At 47.2% G+C, this 14,997-nt stretch overlaps 1 protein-coding gene across 1 annotated transcript in view; it reads left to right on the top strand.

The window, feature by feature from the left end:
• The window catches only part of snrka (SNF related kinase a), a 62,570-nt gene that overhangs the window by 33,141 nt on the left and 14,432 nt on the right, over positions 1–14,997 (top strand). Inside the window, 2 exon segments of the mRNA XM_080471288.1 lie at positions 608–749; positions 7,903–8,115. Coding sequence (XP_080327414.1) covers positions 608–749; positions 7,903–8,115 — 355 coding nt within the window.

The following is a 14,997-nucleotide window of genomic DNA, read 5'->3' as shown; positions in this document are numbered from 1 at the left end:
GTCCACTGATCTGCTTCTGGAATACTGCCAGCCGATCTGCACATGATGGTCGGAAGCAAGCGCCAAACAACCCGGCGTACCTGCTGTAGATTTGTGATAAAAGTGAGCGCGTTGTTATTTGGTTCTATGAATCCCATTACATGAAGTACTTTGGCGTTTGTTCCTCTCAGTACTCGTGTTTATCACATCTCACCGGTTTGATACTGTGCAGCTGTAGTTGATGGGACGTTGTCCCTCTGGGAGTTTGAACTCTTTGTAGTAGTGACATTGGACATATTTGTCTTACTGCTGTTAGAAGTTCTCTCACAGTGATCAGCTGTTTGTCCATGATTCTTAAGTTTCCTGCTGACCAACAGTTTCAAGCTTGATGTTTTAAATCATTGCAGTACTGCTCAGTGAACGAGGAAGAACACAGAACTAAAGAGTGAATCAAAGAATTTGTAAGCCGGCTGCTGTGTTCAGTTCCCTGGTTGTTCAGCCCGTGGGTTAGACTCCTGGTCCAGAAGTGTTCGAGCTCGGCTGCTATAGCAGCTCTTCTTTCCATCATGGCCACCCTCCCTCCCTAACCTAACCTAACCTAACCCAACCCTCCTGTTGTTTCCTGCAGACATCTGGAGTCTGGGTGTGATCCTCTTCATGTTGGTGTGTGGACAGCCGCCCTTCCAGGAGGCCAACGACAGCGAGACGCTCACCATGATCATGGACTGTAAATACACTGTCCCGGCTCACGTCTCCTCCGCCTGTAAAGAGTGAGTGATGCTCCACCGCTTTCATTCCACTGCTCTCTTCTTCAGTGTTGGTCGGAATCCAGTGTGTCAGCCTCTGAATGAAAGGGGGCATATCTTTATTCATCTTTCTCACATTCTCTTCCTAGTTCGCACCTCAAATCACAAAATAAGCTGATGAAGGCCCGTCAGAGCGTCAGAGCGTCAGAGCATCAGGGCATCAGGGCGTCAGAGCATCAGGGCGTCAGGGCGTCAGAGCATCAGGGCATCAGGGCGTCAGGGCGTCAGAGCGTCAGAGCGTCAGGGCATCAGAGCATCAGAGCATCAGGGCGTCAGGGCGTCAGAGCGTCAGGGCATCAGAGCATCAGAGCGTCAGGGCGTCAGAGCGTCAGAGCGTCAGGGCATCAGGGCATCAGAGCATCAGAGCATCAGGGCGTCAGGGCGTCAGAGCGTCAGGGCATCAGAGCATCAGAGCGTCAGGGCGTCAGAGCGTCAGAGCGTCAGGGCATCAGGGCGTCAGGGCGTCAGAGCATCAGGGCGTCAGGGCGTCAGAGCATCAGAGCGTCAGGGCATCAGAGCATCAGAGCGTCAGGGCGTCAGAGCGTCAGAGCGTCAGGGCATCAGGGCGTCAGGGCGTCAGAGCATCAGGGCGTCAGGGCGTCAGAGCGTCAGAGCAGAGCATCAGGGCGTCAGGGCATCAGGGCGTCAGAGCGTCAGAGCAGAGCATCAAAGCGTCAGGGCATCAGAGCGTCAGAGCATCAGACTCAAATAGGTTCAAGAAAATAACTGCTGATCTCATTTTGCACCATTTCTGAAGACTTTTCCTCTCATTCTGTCTTTTATATGATTCACCCAAATCTTTTTATGCATCAAACATTAATATTCAGTTTCCACCCGTCCATCCATCCATCCATCCATCCATCCATCCATCCATCCATCCATCCATCCATCCATCCATCCATCCATCCATCCATCCATCCATCCCTCCTTCCCTCCTTCCATCTATCCATCCAACCAATCGGAGTGCCCAGAGGAAATCCATGCACGCAGGGAGAACATGCAATCTCCACCCAGAAAGGCCTCAGCCCATATTTGAACTCACGACCTTCTCAGTGTGAGGCGAGAGCACCAACCACTGCTCCACCATATAACATTGAGCCTCATTAAAGCAGAAGTGAAGGCTCACTGTCCACTGCAGCGGGAATCCTTCATCTGCCAGAACTCCAGGACAGTTGCTCAGAACGTGGCTTCAGTAAAGCGATGGACAGAACCAGAGCCGAAGCATCTTTCATGGTGAGAAACTGGAGAATGAAAGTTTGAAAGCTGGAGAAGCAGAAGAAGCTGGAGAAGCTGGAGAAGCTGGAGAAGCAGAAGAAGCTGGAGAAGCTGGAGAAGCTGGAGAAGCAGAAGAAGCAGAAGAAGCAGGAGAAGCTGGAGAAGCAGAAGAAGCTGGAGAAGCTGGAGAAGCTGGAGAAGCAGGAGAAGCTGGAGAAGCTGGAGAAGCTGGAGAAGCAGAAGAAGCAGAAGAAGCAGGAGAAGCTGGAGAAGCAGGAGAAGCTGGAGAAGCAGAAGAAGCTGGAGAAGCTGGAGAAGCAGCAGCAGCCCAGCAGAGTATCAACCAGAGACTGTTATTCCATGAAGATCACCGCTCGACTCCACACTGCAGTCCAGCGCACGTTCCACTCTCAGCAGTCCAGCACACGTTCCACTCTCAGCAGTCCAGCACACGTTCCACTCTCAGCAGTCCAGCGCACGTTCCACTCTCAGTCCCATAGTTCCTCATGTTTTAGTAGCTCACCATAGTAATTTAGCTCCAGTTGACTCCCTGGTGATTCGCTGGTTTCTGGAGATGGACAGTCTTTCCTGAAATCATCGCCAGGATCACTTTGTCAAATCATTCATGATCTCACTTTTCTAACTCCACCCAAAGGGTTCTCACCTAGATCCTTTTTCAGGTGGAGGAGGCGTCATGAAGTGTGTGTTTGCTCACAGCTTGTGGTCCTCAGAGGCCAGATGAGCAGGGAGCTGAACATGCAGCATGAGCCAGGGTGTCTAGACTCAGGGAGTCATGGCTTTTCTCCTCGGAGTGGAACCAGCAACCCTCCTGGACTGAAGAGCTCAGCTGAAGCAGCTGTGCTCTGTCTGATGGGCTCCCACTTCAGAGGAGAGCTGCAACGTGTCTCCGCCTCGTACTTTTACTCTCCGTGTCACAGAGCTGCTTGTCCTCCGCTCTGCAGTCCGTCCTCCGCTCTACAGTCCGTCCTCCGCTCTACAGTCCGTCCTCCGCTCTACAGTCTGTCCTCTGCTCTACAGTCCATCCTCTGCTCTACAGTCCGTCCTCCGCTCTACAGTCCGTCCTCCGCTCTACAGTCCGTCCTCTGCTCTACAGTCCGTCCTCCGCTCTACAGTCTGTCCTCTGCTCTACAGTCCGTCCTCTGCTCTACAGTCCGTCCTCCGCTCTGCAGTCCGTCCTCTGCTCTACAGTCCGTCCTCCGCTCTACAGTCCGTCCTCCGCTCTGCAGTCCGTCCTCTGCTCTACAGTCTGTCCTCTGCTCTACAGTCCGTCCTCCGCTCTACAGTCCGTCCTCTGCTCTACAGTCCGTCCTCCGCTCTGCAGTCCGTCCTCCGCTCTACAGTCCGTCCTCCGCTCTACAGTCCATCCTCCGCTCTACGGTGCGTCCTCTGGACGTCACAGTTAAAGGAGCAGTGCAGGTTCAAGGACTCAGAAGCTGGAATTGGAATTCATAAAACCAACTTCAGAATGTGAAACTCTACTCACACGTGCTTCCTGCTCTGTTGTGTAGAATTGAAAGTACACACTGTACTGTGTGTAGTGGAGCCTCCGTCCAGACGGAGCTGTCAGGCCGGGTGGAGTGAGAGACATTGTCTCCATTACCAGCATTAACATTGTCACTCTTATTTTTAATCTTTATTTGTGGCCCTTTGTTTCTCTCAGCATTTTAAATTAATTGACCTTCATTCTTCCTGAATTATTTCCTCTGTTTTGTGTGTTTTTAATTTATTCTCTTATTGTTTACATTCAGACTGGTTTGTCCTCAGTTTGGAGATTTCACCTCTATGTTTCCCTCTTTTGTTAAGATTAGATCAATATTCATATTGTCAATATTTAGATTTTACTTTTTCTTTCTCTCCCTGACGACTCACTGAATCCATTTACACGCCTCAATTAATTCATTATTCATCAGCTTGCTTTTCTCGGTCCTACACCCTCCTCCTCCTCTCCTTCTTCTTCCTCCTCCCCCTCCTTGTCCTCCTCCTCCTCCTCTTCATCTTCCTCCTCATCCTCTCCTTCTTCTTCCTCCTCCTCCCCCTCCTTGTCCTCCTCCTCCTCTTCCTCCTCTTCCTCTCCTTCTTCTTCCTACTCCTCCCCGTCCTTGTCCTCCTCCTCCTTTTCATCTTCCTCATCCTCTCCTCCTCCTCCTCTTCATCTTCCTCCTCGTCTTCTCCTTCTTCCTCCTCCTCCTCCTTGTCCTCTCCTCTTCATCTTCCTCGTCCTCTCCTCCTCCTCCTCTTCATCTTCCTCCTCGTCCTCTCTTTCTTCCTCTCCTCTCCTCTCCTTCCTCCTCTCCTTCCTCCTCCTCTTCCTCCTCCTTCACCTCCTCCTTGTTTTAAAATAGTATAGAAGAACCTGAAACTATCTGGTGGCTCCTGGTTTACACACACACACACACGCACGCACGCACGCACGCACGCACGCACGCACGCACGCACGCACGCACGCACGCACGCACACACACACACACACACACACACACACACACACACACACACAGATGTGACCTAATACATATAGATATGGTATCTGCATATGTGTGACTGAAATACAGTAATCATAAGGTTTTGTTTATGTTTTTATAAAAGTGTTGGCTCTTCAGCTCGTCCTTCACCTCATGCTGTGTTCTGATCTGATGTGATCGGGAGATATTGACGGTGACTCCTCTGTTGAGCTCTGTGCACTGGAACACACCAGTGATGTTTGGTAGAGAAGCGACACACAGAGTGATCCAGTAATACGCAGGCTATTCAGATATGAAATATCATTGCTCACCGCTCGTGCTACACGGTGGCTACGCTAAGATCTTGGAGTTTATCTCACTAATACGGGGTTTTCCTGACTGTACTGGACTCGAGTTCATTTATCTAGTTGACTGTAGATTACCTAGTCCAGTGGACTGAAGTTGACTTATTCTCATGGACTTCATCCTCAGTCTACTTTATTGTGATAAATCTCTGTTGGTTTAGATCCTGGTCCTGGTCCTGGTCTTGGTCCTGGTCCTGGTCCTGGTCCTGGTCCTGGTCCTGGTTGGAGCGAGCCTCCATTTTGACAGCATCAGACCACAGGACCTTCTTCTAGCTGACCTTGGAGCCTCCCTCATGACTTTGGCTTGTATGAGTTTCCTTCAGCCATGGAGTTCACCTGGTATTCTCCTAGAAAGTTTGAATTGTGAAGAATTCCGTTTCCCCTAAGCTGCTGTCCAGAGGAGTCACATTGGCGCCTTCTACTGCAGCTCTGGGTGAAGCTCCTCTCCCACAATCCACTGGGAAGAATGAAAACTCTAGATCCAGTTTTAGTTGTTGATTTACATCTCTGATCTGTTGTCAAAACCCTTCTGATTTCCAGCATTTTATTTTGGCGGGACATCCCTGGTTTGTTGGTGGTGAGCCCACAGGAAGGTGGCGCCCGGTGTGGGACATGAAGCCTCTACCTTGAAAGTCTCCTGCTCTACTAACTGAGCTCGCCAGGGTCCGGTGTTTTACATATAGACGTATTATGCTATCCCCTTATTTTCATATTAGCTGGGATCCATATCCCTCCTAATCTGGTCCATCTCCGTCTCAGCTGTCCACAGTGGGATTAGTATGGACGCTAAGCTCTGGCTGTAGCGTGACGGCCCGGCTCTCTCTCAGCCTGTCACTGCACATTAAACACCATATATCTGCTCCTCCATCTGCTCTCTCTCCATGTTCTGCATCAACAGAACGGGTTCCTGAGGCAACGGGGAAGTGGAAACACAGGCTCTCCCAGATAGAACTAGAACGTACGGTGGAAAGTCTCTCTGGATGGGAAGTGACCTGGCCTTGCTCCTCTGGTACGAGCTGAGGCCTGATGAACGGAGCACCTTGCAGAACTTCCCCCCACGTGGAGAAAACATGCAGAGGTGGAGGTTTTAATTGAGTGGAGGACAAACAAACAACCTTCAGCATCTGCCACTGAGCCCAGTCCCTCCCAGGAGACCTGCTGCTGGGCAACGTGTTGACACACTGCTGATGATAACCTGTAGACAACCACACTGTCCAGGCAGACCATGAAGATCTCATTAGTGTGTGTGTGTGTGTGTGTGTGTGTGTGTGCGTGGGGGGGGGGGAGTTGATGGTTGTGCTTGTTACTGGCTGGACTGTCCTTGGATGAGAGGTAGTAGAAGCAGAGAAAAGGACGAGCATAAGGATTAGGAAGAGTTTGACAACAAAGAAGACAGAGAATCTCCAAAACCTGGAAGTGCAGTGGTCACTATTTGTTAAAAGGAGACCTGTAGTGGTATGACCCGTAGTGGTACGACCCGTAGTGGTACGACCCGTAGTGGTACGACCCGTGGTCCATATTCTAGTTTTATGGTCCAGATCAGTAGTTTAATAGTTGAGACTCTCCCTGATATCATCCGGTTCCTCATCAGTCCACTAGGATGTCAGGTTCTCTCCATTTTCTTCACCTTTATAGTGTTTTGTTCTCTGCACACGTCTGTGTAGTTTCATTACAAAATCAAGCAACAGCGCCCTCCAGTGGCCCGGCAGACTAACTACATCGTTGTCTCTTTGTCCGCTGCTGCAGTGGAAACACTCTCCTTTTTTTAATGGATTAGGTGTTGTCGTGGAAACGGGGCCTAACTTATAACAGCTATCAATTAAAAATCCTCTTAGTTGTGGTGAATCAATACGATCGATATCAATCTCATCACATACTGATTATTAATGTCTTTTCTTTCTAAAGTCAACAGTTTTTTATCAGTTTAATGAATTTCCCTCTTGGATTAATAAAGCATTGTATTGTAACTTGGACAGCACTGTAATCACAAACTTATAATCTTTTGTGTTTTTAGCCATGTATCTTTGTAGTACAGAACAATTAAAGTATATTAATGCTGACATGTTTCTGCATCCTGGTCTCCTTCTCCCATAAACTCAAACAATGGATGCAGACAGAAGCTGAGTGTTTGGACTCGGATCCTCTGTGACGGCTCTGGAGTCACACCTCTCACCTGTCAGTACTTGACTGGATGGTCCTGATAGGTGTGTTCTCTCAGGCAGGGGGGCAGGTGGCGGGGCAGGAGGGGGAGGGGGAGCAGGAGGACGCCTCCAGGCATCCAGCTCCAGTGATTCACAGAACCGGACCCTGCGCTTCCTGTTTGTAAAGTAGAAGTCCTCTGCTGTGAACACCACAACCGGGTGCGGCTTATTGTCACATCAGAGTCGTTCAGCGTGATACAGGCTGGAGCCTCGAGTCATGACAAGCTGATACTACGCCTCTTCGTCCTGAACTGGAGATGCACCGCAGCATCGCTGGCTGTGAGCCCGAGGGCGTGTTCACATTCTGCTCCTTGATCCGGACCAGAGTTCTATTCTGGGGAAAACCTTTTGGTTGGAGCATCTGGAACACTCCCAGTTGCTGGTGATAAAGTTGCTGCTGATGAAGTTGCTGCTGGTGAAGTTGCTGCTGGTGAAGTTGCTGGTGGTGAAGTTGCTGCTGGTGAAGTTGCTGCTGGTGAAGTTGCTGCTGGTGAAGGTGCTGCTGGTGAAGGTGCTCCTGATGAAGTTGCTGCTGGTGAAGTTGCTCCTGATGAAGTTGCTGCTTTTGAAGTTGCTGCTGGTGAAGTTGCTGCTGAGTCTTGGTATTTTGTCAGAACATCATTTACGGTCTGTCGTAGTTTTGTCGTCACTAATTAATATTAAACGATCTCCAAACGAGGGACATTTCTCGTGCTTGTTTCACATTTCTTGTGTACCTGCGAGCAACGTTGCTGATGAATGATGTCAGGTCGTACATGCTGGGTTGTGTTGGGGAGCGTTTACTAGTACGAGTACTATGTGTGGTATCGGCTCTGATACTGATATCGGTTTGGGTGCATCCCTGTCCTGAACACGCTGTCCTGTCTCTGTTCAGTCTCATAGACCGCATGCTCCAGAGGGACCCGAAGCGACGGGCTTCACTGGAGGAGATCGAGGGCCACGCCTGGCTTCAGGGAGTCGACCCGTCGCCCGCCACCAAGTACAACACCCCCCTGGTGTCCCACAAGAACCTGTCAGAGGAGGAGCACAACAGCATCATCCAGCGCATGGTGCTGGGAGACATCGCCGACCGGGAGGCCATCGTGGAGTAAGTCCAGCTCTTCTTCCTCAGGTTTCTTCTCTGAAAAGCTTTCTGGGCGTTCAGGCTGATCAGTGGTGGTTAATCGTGGGGAACTGCAGCCTTAGTTTCCAACCAGGAACTTGAGGGCTTATCAAAAGCCATAAAGTGTTTTATGATTGGCCATCAAACTGTATTTAGGAGGATCATGCCATGAAGTCAACGATCATCAGTCAACATGTAATTTCTGTCAGCGTCACAGCAGGACTGACTTTATCAAAGTGTTCATGGCCCTGGTCATCTACCGTCTCTCCTTGATCTGGACTTTTCTCTTACCGTCAGGACAACCTTGTCGACTGAACAAACAATCTTGGCACTTATTAACTCGTCGATAAAAGGAATCAGTTTTTAAAACTGGGGGAATTTAGTCCCCAGTCAATTCTTTTAAACAATTTCCTTTCATTTAATTCATTTTAAGCCTTTAATCACAATCATCAACGACTATCAGATTCTAAAGTCTGCTGAAGTTTGGGGCTCTGTAGCGCCGACTAGTGGTGGGAGGGTGCATGCTTTTGAAAATAATGTCCATTTACACGAGGCTCCAAGAACCATTTTCGTGTAAACAAACAGCCAAAACTCTACAGAACTGTTCTGTTTTCACTTGAAAAGGTTGTTGTGTAATCAGGGCCTGACTTAATATTTCTATACCTGCATCCCCACTGAATAGCAGAAACTGGAAAAGACTTTGTGATTTAGTAAGTTTCTGATGTACTTCTGGAAAATCACAATGTTTCTTCTTGCTTCCGACACACAAATATTGTCCAATCAGTTCCAGGTTTCAAAGTGGAATCCTACAAGTATCTGTTATGTAACCTACAACCTGTCAGTATTTAATCAAACCCTATCATCATAAGCATCACCGATCAACACCGTCCTGTCAGAAAGAATCATGGCTTCCCTCCCACGCCAACACAAGAAGCTGGTACAGAATCACTCAACACTTTAGGTGGCATTAAGCTATAAACACTGAACACAATCAATGGAAGCGTCACTCACTCCACCGGGCAATTACACTAATCACAGTGTCTGAATTCCGCTTGCCGCTTCTGTAAAATGTGAGCTGACCTGTTTTCTGAGCGCACGGCGTGACGCCAAGCCTCAAGGAACTGACAGATGTTTAGCTCCACGCTATGCTAGCTCCTTGGCCTCCAGTCATCAGCGCCGGTATGCTGCTCCACGCCAGGAAGGAGCAGCTGTCCGTTTCAAGGTTGAAGTTCTAGGCATGGGGCTGATCCGATCCAGTATCATTATCGGGTTCCGATATCAGCGTAACTCACTGATCAGAGGTTCTGCTTCATGATCCTGGTCTGATCCATGTTCCTGGTCTGCTTCATGGTGCTGAAATGATCCCCAGTGTTTCCCTGCTGCTGCTCTGCTCGCTGGCTGCAAACTGTGGACTGGATTTCCTGAAGGGAGGCGGGTCTCAATGAGACCAGGAGGAATGAGTCAGGAAATCCAGTCCACAGTTTGCAGCTAGCGAGCAGGCTAGGGAAGTAGCACTGTGCTAGCCAACTTTTCATGGCAACATGTTGCTGTTTGGACGGATTTTAGTCTCAAAACACCACAAAGCAACACAGCAACGTGGATGTTAGCAAAGCAACACAGCAATGTGGATGTTAGCAAAACAACACAGCAATGTGGATGTTTGCAAAGCAACGCAGCAACGTGGATGTTAGCAGAGCAATGCAGCAACGTGCAGTGTTAGCAGAGCAACACAGCAACGTGCAGTGTTAGCAGAGCAACGCAGCAACGTGCAGTGTCAGCAGAGCAACGCAGCAACGTGCAGTGTCAGCAGAGCAACACAGCAACGTGGATGTTTGCAAAGCAACAGCAACGTGGATGTTAGCAAAGCAAAGTGGACGTTAGAAAAGCAAAACAGCAACGTGGATGTTAGCAGAGCAACACAGCAATGTGCAGTGTTAGCAGAGCAACACAGCAACATGGATGTTAGCAAAGCAACAGCAACGTGGACGTTAGCAAAGCAACATAGTAACGTAGCAATGTTTACAAAGCAACGCAGCAACGTGGATGTTAGCAGAGCAATGCAGCAACGTGCAGAGTTAGCAGAGCAACACAGCAACGTGCAGTGTTAGTAGAGCAACACAGCAACGTGGATGTTAGCTAAGCCGTAGCACAGCGAGGCGGCGCTCTGCAGCCAGACCTCAGTGTTTTCAAACTCCAGCTCTGGGAGGAGAACAGCACTGACATCAGAACAATGAGCAGCAGCTCCTCCAGGCTGTCAGCAGGCGATTCACTCCTCCGTGAAGCTGCGTCCTCCTCCACGCTAAACTCCCTGAAAATAGTCCCAATGGTTGGAGCTGCGTTAGAGCTGGAAACATTGTGTTGCTGCTGCCTTGCTCAAGAATTTCCCCAGGGATTAATAAAGTCATTCTGAGCTTTTAAAGATAGAACTAGTTTATTATGAGATGATGACGTCACGCAGACCCCCACATTGTCCACATGGAACTAAAATACTTTGTACTGCTTCATTTTCTGACCTGATACTAACCTGAAGTTGTCTTTAGAGAGAGTACATGTATACATTAGTACATTTCATACTTTAGTGTAGAGGGGAGTTTATTACAGCCTCATATAAAATCAACAATAATGATAATAATATTAAGGCAAACAGCTCTGGTATCAGAATAGTATCAGCAAATATCAAATTCAGGTATCAGGATCAGATCAGTAGTGAAAAAATGTGGATCGGTGCTTCCTTATCAAGTTCACACTCGGTTCAGTTCACCTGTGGGAGCGTTTCAGGTGTCAAACACGTGTTTTAACTGCGGCGTGACCATTCAGCATCATGTGATCTCAGCAGGGACAGATCAGTGAGGTCAGAGCGTAATGACCTTTAAATACCAGCATGTATCAATGTTTTCTTTATGGACGCAGGTGATTAATTGGCTCAAGATTCAAGATTGAAAACTGACAAACAACCACATGAAGCCAACACTTTAATATCAACCTGCACCAACCATGCTGCTGCTCGCTGCGAGCTAGCCATGTGCAGGCTGTTCTGACGTGGTGTGCTGAAAATGTGAGAAGATAAGGCAGGTCATCACCACAATGAGTTCACAGATCTGCTCCACTCCACTGATTAAAAATTTAAAGGCATCAGGAAGTTTCAGCTAGGGTCTAAATACCAGGTGGAGGGATGCTAAATGCTAAATGCTAACCTCCAGAGTTATGCAGAGAGCAACGAGTCTCCAACTATAACAGATTTTCAAATCTGATCAACAGGGTTCCCATGGGTTCTAAAAAAAAGTATTGAAAGTATTGAATTTACAAATCTGCATTTAATACCTTAAAACATTCTTAAACGGGTATTAAGTTTGATATAGTACGTACGATCTGCTGCCATATTTTTTGCGCTGTATTGTGTTTAAATGTGTTTGGTAATTGTCCAAACTGCAAAGAAAGTAACGTTAGTGTTCCTGCTTCCAATTAGAACCAATCAGCAGTGGCTCTGCAGCCGGTGAGAAGTGATCAGCCACATTGCAGATATCAGTGACTTGTGCATTGCCTGAAAAAGTTGATTGTGGAAACTTTATGGGACCGCTCACGAGCAAAACGCACATGGAAGAGTGAATTTAATATGGCTGGCTGCAGAAAAAATCATTCTCAAGCTGGTTGACGCTGGTGGAGAGGAAGGTATTTGAAGCTCGTCCAGGAAATCAAAAACTTTGAACAATGAGAATCAAGGCGTGGAGTCACAGGAGCAGTTGTCACAACACATGGCTCAATTTAAAGCTAAACAACAAACTCCGCAATCGTCCGCTACCCAGTGGGGATCGTCCCCTGGTACCCAGTGGAGATCGTCCCCTGGTACCCAGCGGGGATCGTCCCCTGGTATCCAGTGGAGATCGTCCCCTGGTATCCAGCGGGGATCGTCCCCTGGTATCCAGGGGGGATCGTCCCCTGGTACCCAGTGGGGATCGTCCCTTGGTATCCAGCGGGGATCGTCCCCTGGTACCCAGTGGGGATCGTCCCTTGGTATCCAGCGGGGATCGTCCCCTGGTACCCAGTGGAGATCGTCCCCTGGTACCCAGCGGGGATCGTCCCCTGGTACCCAGTGGAGATTGTCCCCTGGTACCCAGTGGGGATCGTCCCCTGGTACCCAGTGGAGATTGTCCCCTGGTACCCAGTGGGGATGGTCCCCTGGTACCCAGTGGAGATCGTCTGGTAAAAACAACTGGTGATTTATTAATTTTTTTGCATATTAATTTTTTATGTGGAAACAGTGAGACGCAGCAATACTTTACATAAGTTGAGTTCTATATTTCCATTTTTATGTGTATACACAACTGAACAAACAGACAACACCCCCCACCCCCTTGAACACAGGGTACACCCAATACAAATCACAGCCAGTTATATTAGAGACGGTAAGGGAATACTAAAAAAAGAAAGGAAAAAACAAATAAGAAAAACTAAATACATATATGAAAAGACTTTGAGTAAGTGGATCATTTTAAATGCATGCAGCCATGATGTTTGAGAGTAAATGGAATGGTTGAAGACTTCAGGTAGTCTCAGGTAAACTTCTGACTTTGCCTAAGTGAGTCAAAATGGGATCCCAGATAGAATAAAATTATTCTTTGGACCCTCTGAGTATTTGATCTTTTCTAACTTTATAAAATGCGTCACGTCACTCAACCACAGAGATGCTTTCAGGGGTTTGTTGATTTCCAGTACAATAATATTCTTCTGTGTGCCAGTAGTTCTGTAAAGGCAATGATGGTTTTGTGACTTTTCCTCAATGTAGAAGTATTTTTATCTGTGATGCCAAATATAGCAACCATAGCACTGGGTTGAAGGACAGTATTTAGTGCCTCTGACAGTGTTTTAAAGATTATAGCCCAATACGTTGCCAGGGCAGAACACGTCCAGAACATGTGGGGTAGGTTAGCAGGTGAATAATGACATTTATGTTTGGGTATATTCAAGCTAGTTTTGCTTTGGATAAGAGGATCCAGTGTAAAACTTTGAGTTGTATGATGTTAAGCTTTGCACATGAAGTACTATCATTGCCAGGATCCCTCCTCCATGTCCTCCCTGGGCTCAGTTTCCCAGCCACTCCTCATCTTCATAAGAGACGGACTATTGAGGGAAGCTATATGGTCATTTATTCTCCAAATGAGTCTTTTGGAGTTAGAAGGGATTTTTAAGATATCATCTACACCCGGTGTAGAAGTTGGGTTTGGGAAATTAGGGTCCTTACACTGAAGAAGGTGCCGGTTTTGAAAGTACCTTAATAAACTGGACTTTGGGAGGCTTCATTTGTGTGACAGGTCTTCAAAGTTTGCAAATGAGCCATTAATGTACATATCTTTTAATTCACAGACGCCTCGTCTTTGCCGGTTATAGAATGCAGAGTCTATTCTAGCTGGAGGAAAGACGTGGTTATTACATGAATGACTTGTATTCAGAAAATGTTTGAATCCAAAGTTTTGCCTTAATTGAAACCATATTCTGAGCGAGTTGATGACGACGGGTTATTTGTTTACTTTGAAATAGTGAGGAGAAGACTGGAAGTGACCAAGGCTTTAAGGGATGTTGAGATACAAGATAAGTTTTCCAGATGGCACCAGTCAGTATCAGGGGTGTAAAGCCAGTACAGAACTTTCTGAACGTTGGCAGCCCAGTAGTAATAGTGAAGGTTTGGAAGTTTTAGCCTCTGAAGAACTTCTAAACACAATCTCGTGTTCTTACCATCCCATACAAATGAGGTGTAAGCTTTATTAATTGAATTGAAAAAGGACTTTGGAAGATAAATTGGAATACTTTGAAACAAGTACAGGAATTTTGGAAGTACAGACATTTAATACAATGAACCTTGCCAGCCAAAGAGAAGCGGACTGTCTTTAGGTCGAGTTTAACATTCTCAAGCAGAGTGAGGAAGTTTTCTTGGTATAGTTTTTGCATATCTTTTGTAATATTAATACCCAGATATTTGATGCCGGTTTTAGACATTTTGAATGGTAAAACGTTGTATTTGAAGGGCCAAATCATTGACAGGAAAGCACTCACTCCTACTGAAGTTCAATTTGTATCCAGAAACTTTACTGAATCTCCCAACAAGTGAAAAACATGGGGAATGCTTCCAATAAGGTCAGATACATATAGTAAAAGGTCATCAGCATATAAAGATAATCTATTTTCTACTCCTTTTCTGTTTATCCCACTTATTGAGGATAGTGACCTCAGTGTAATGGAGAAAGGCTTAATGGCTCGGGCAAATAGCAGTGGGCTTATTGGGCATCCTTGACGAGTTCCGCTTGATAGATAAAAGTACGTAGGTTTTTTCTGCGTCTAATGAAATAACCTCAGGGACCGCACTAGATGCAGGAGAGTAAATTATTTAGGAGTCGTTGAATATTTGTAAATGAGTGTCGTCCCGAAATAAAACCTGTTTGGTCATCAGAGATTCCATCACACCTTGTGGTTTGTAAGCGTAAGGCCAGAGCCTTGGCTGAGATCTTCACGTCACTGGTCAAAAGAGAGAAGGGGCGATACCAACTGCATTCTGTCTCAGCTCTGCCTGGTTGGACGAGGAGAATAATTGATGTTTCAGGCAGTGGCCCACGAGACAGTGAGTCATTGAACATATCAAGTACAATTGTTGACAATTTGTCAGAATTCCTCTGGACAGCCGTCGGGGCCAGGTGTTTTACCACTTTGCTTTGCCATTCTAGCGTTTACAATTTCAGTTTGTTGGAATAGGAGCTCAGTCCTCCTTTGTCCCGCATGCATGGAGGGTGCCAATAGACTGGTGAAGAAGAGTTCCATGTCAGTATTGTCTTTAGGAGCTTCACACGTGTATAGATGTGAGTAGTACATGGTGGATGT

This window comes from Lipophrys pholis (assembly GCF_963383615.2).
Source record: "Lipophrys pholis genome assembly, chromosome: 9".
In the NCBI taxonomy this organism is placed as follows: Eukaryota; Metazoa; Chordata; class Actinopteri; order Blenniiformes; family Blenniidae; genus Lipophrys; species Lipophrys pholis.
Note: the sequence above shows the minus strand (reverse complement) of the source record. Positions and strands in the feature narration are given on the sequence as shown.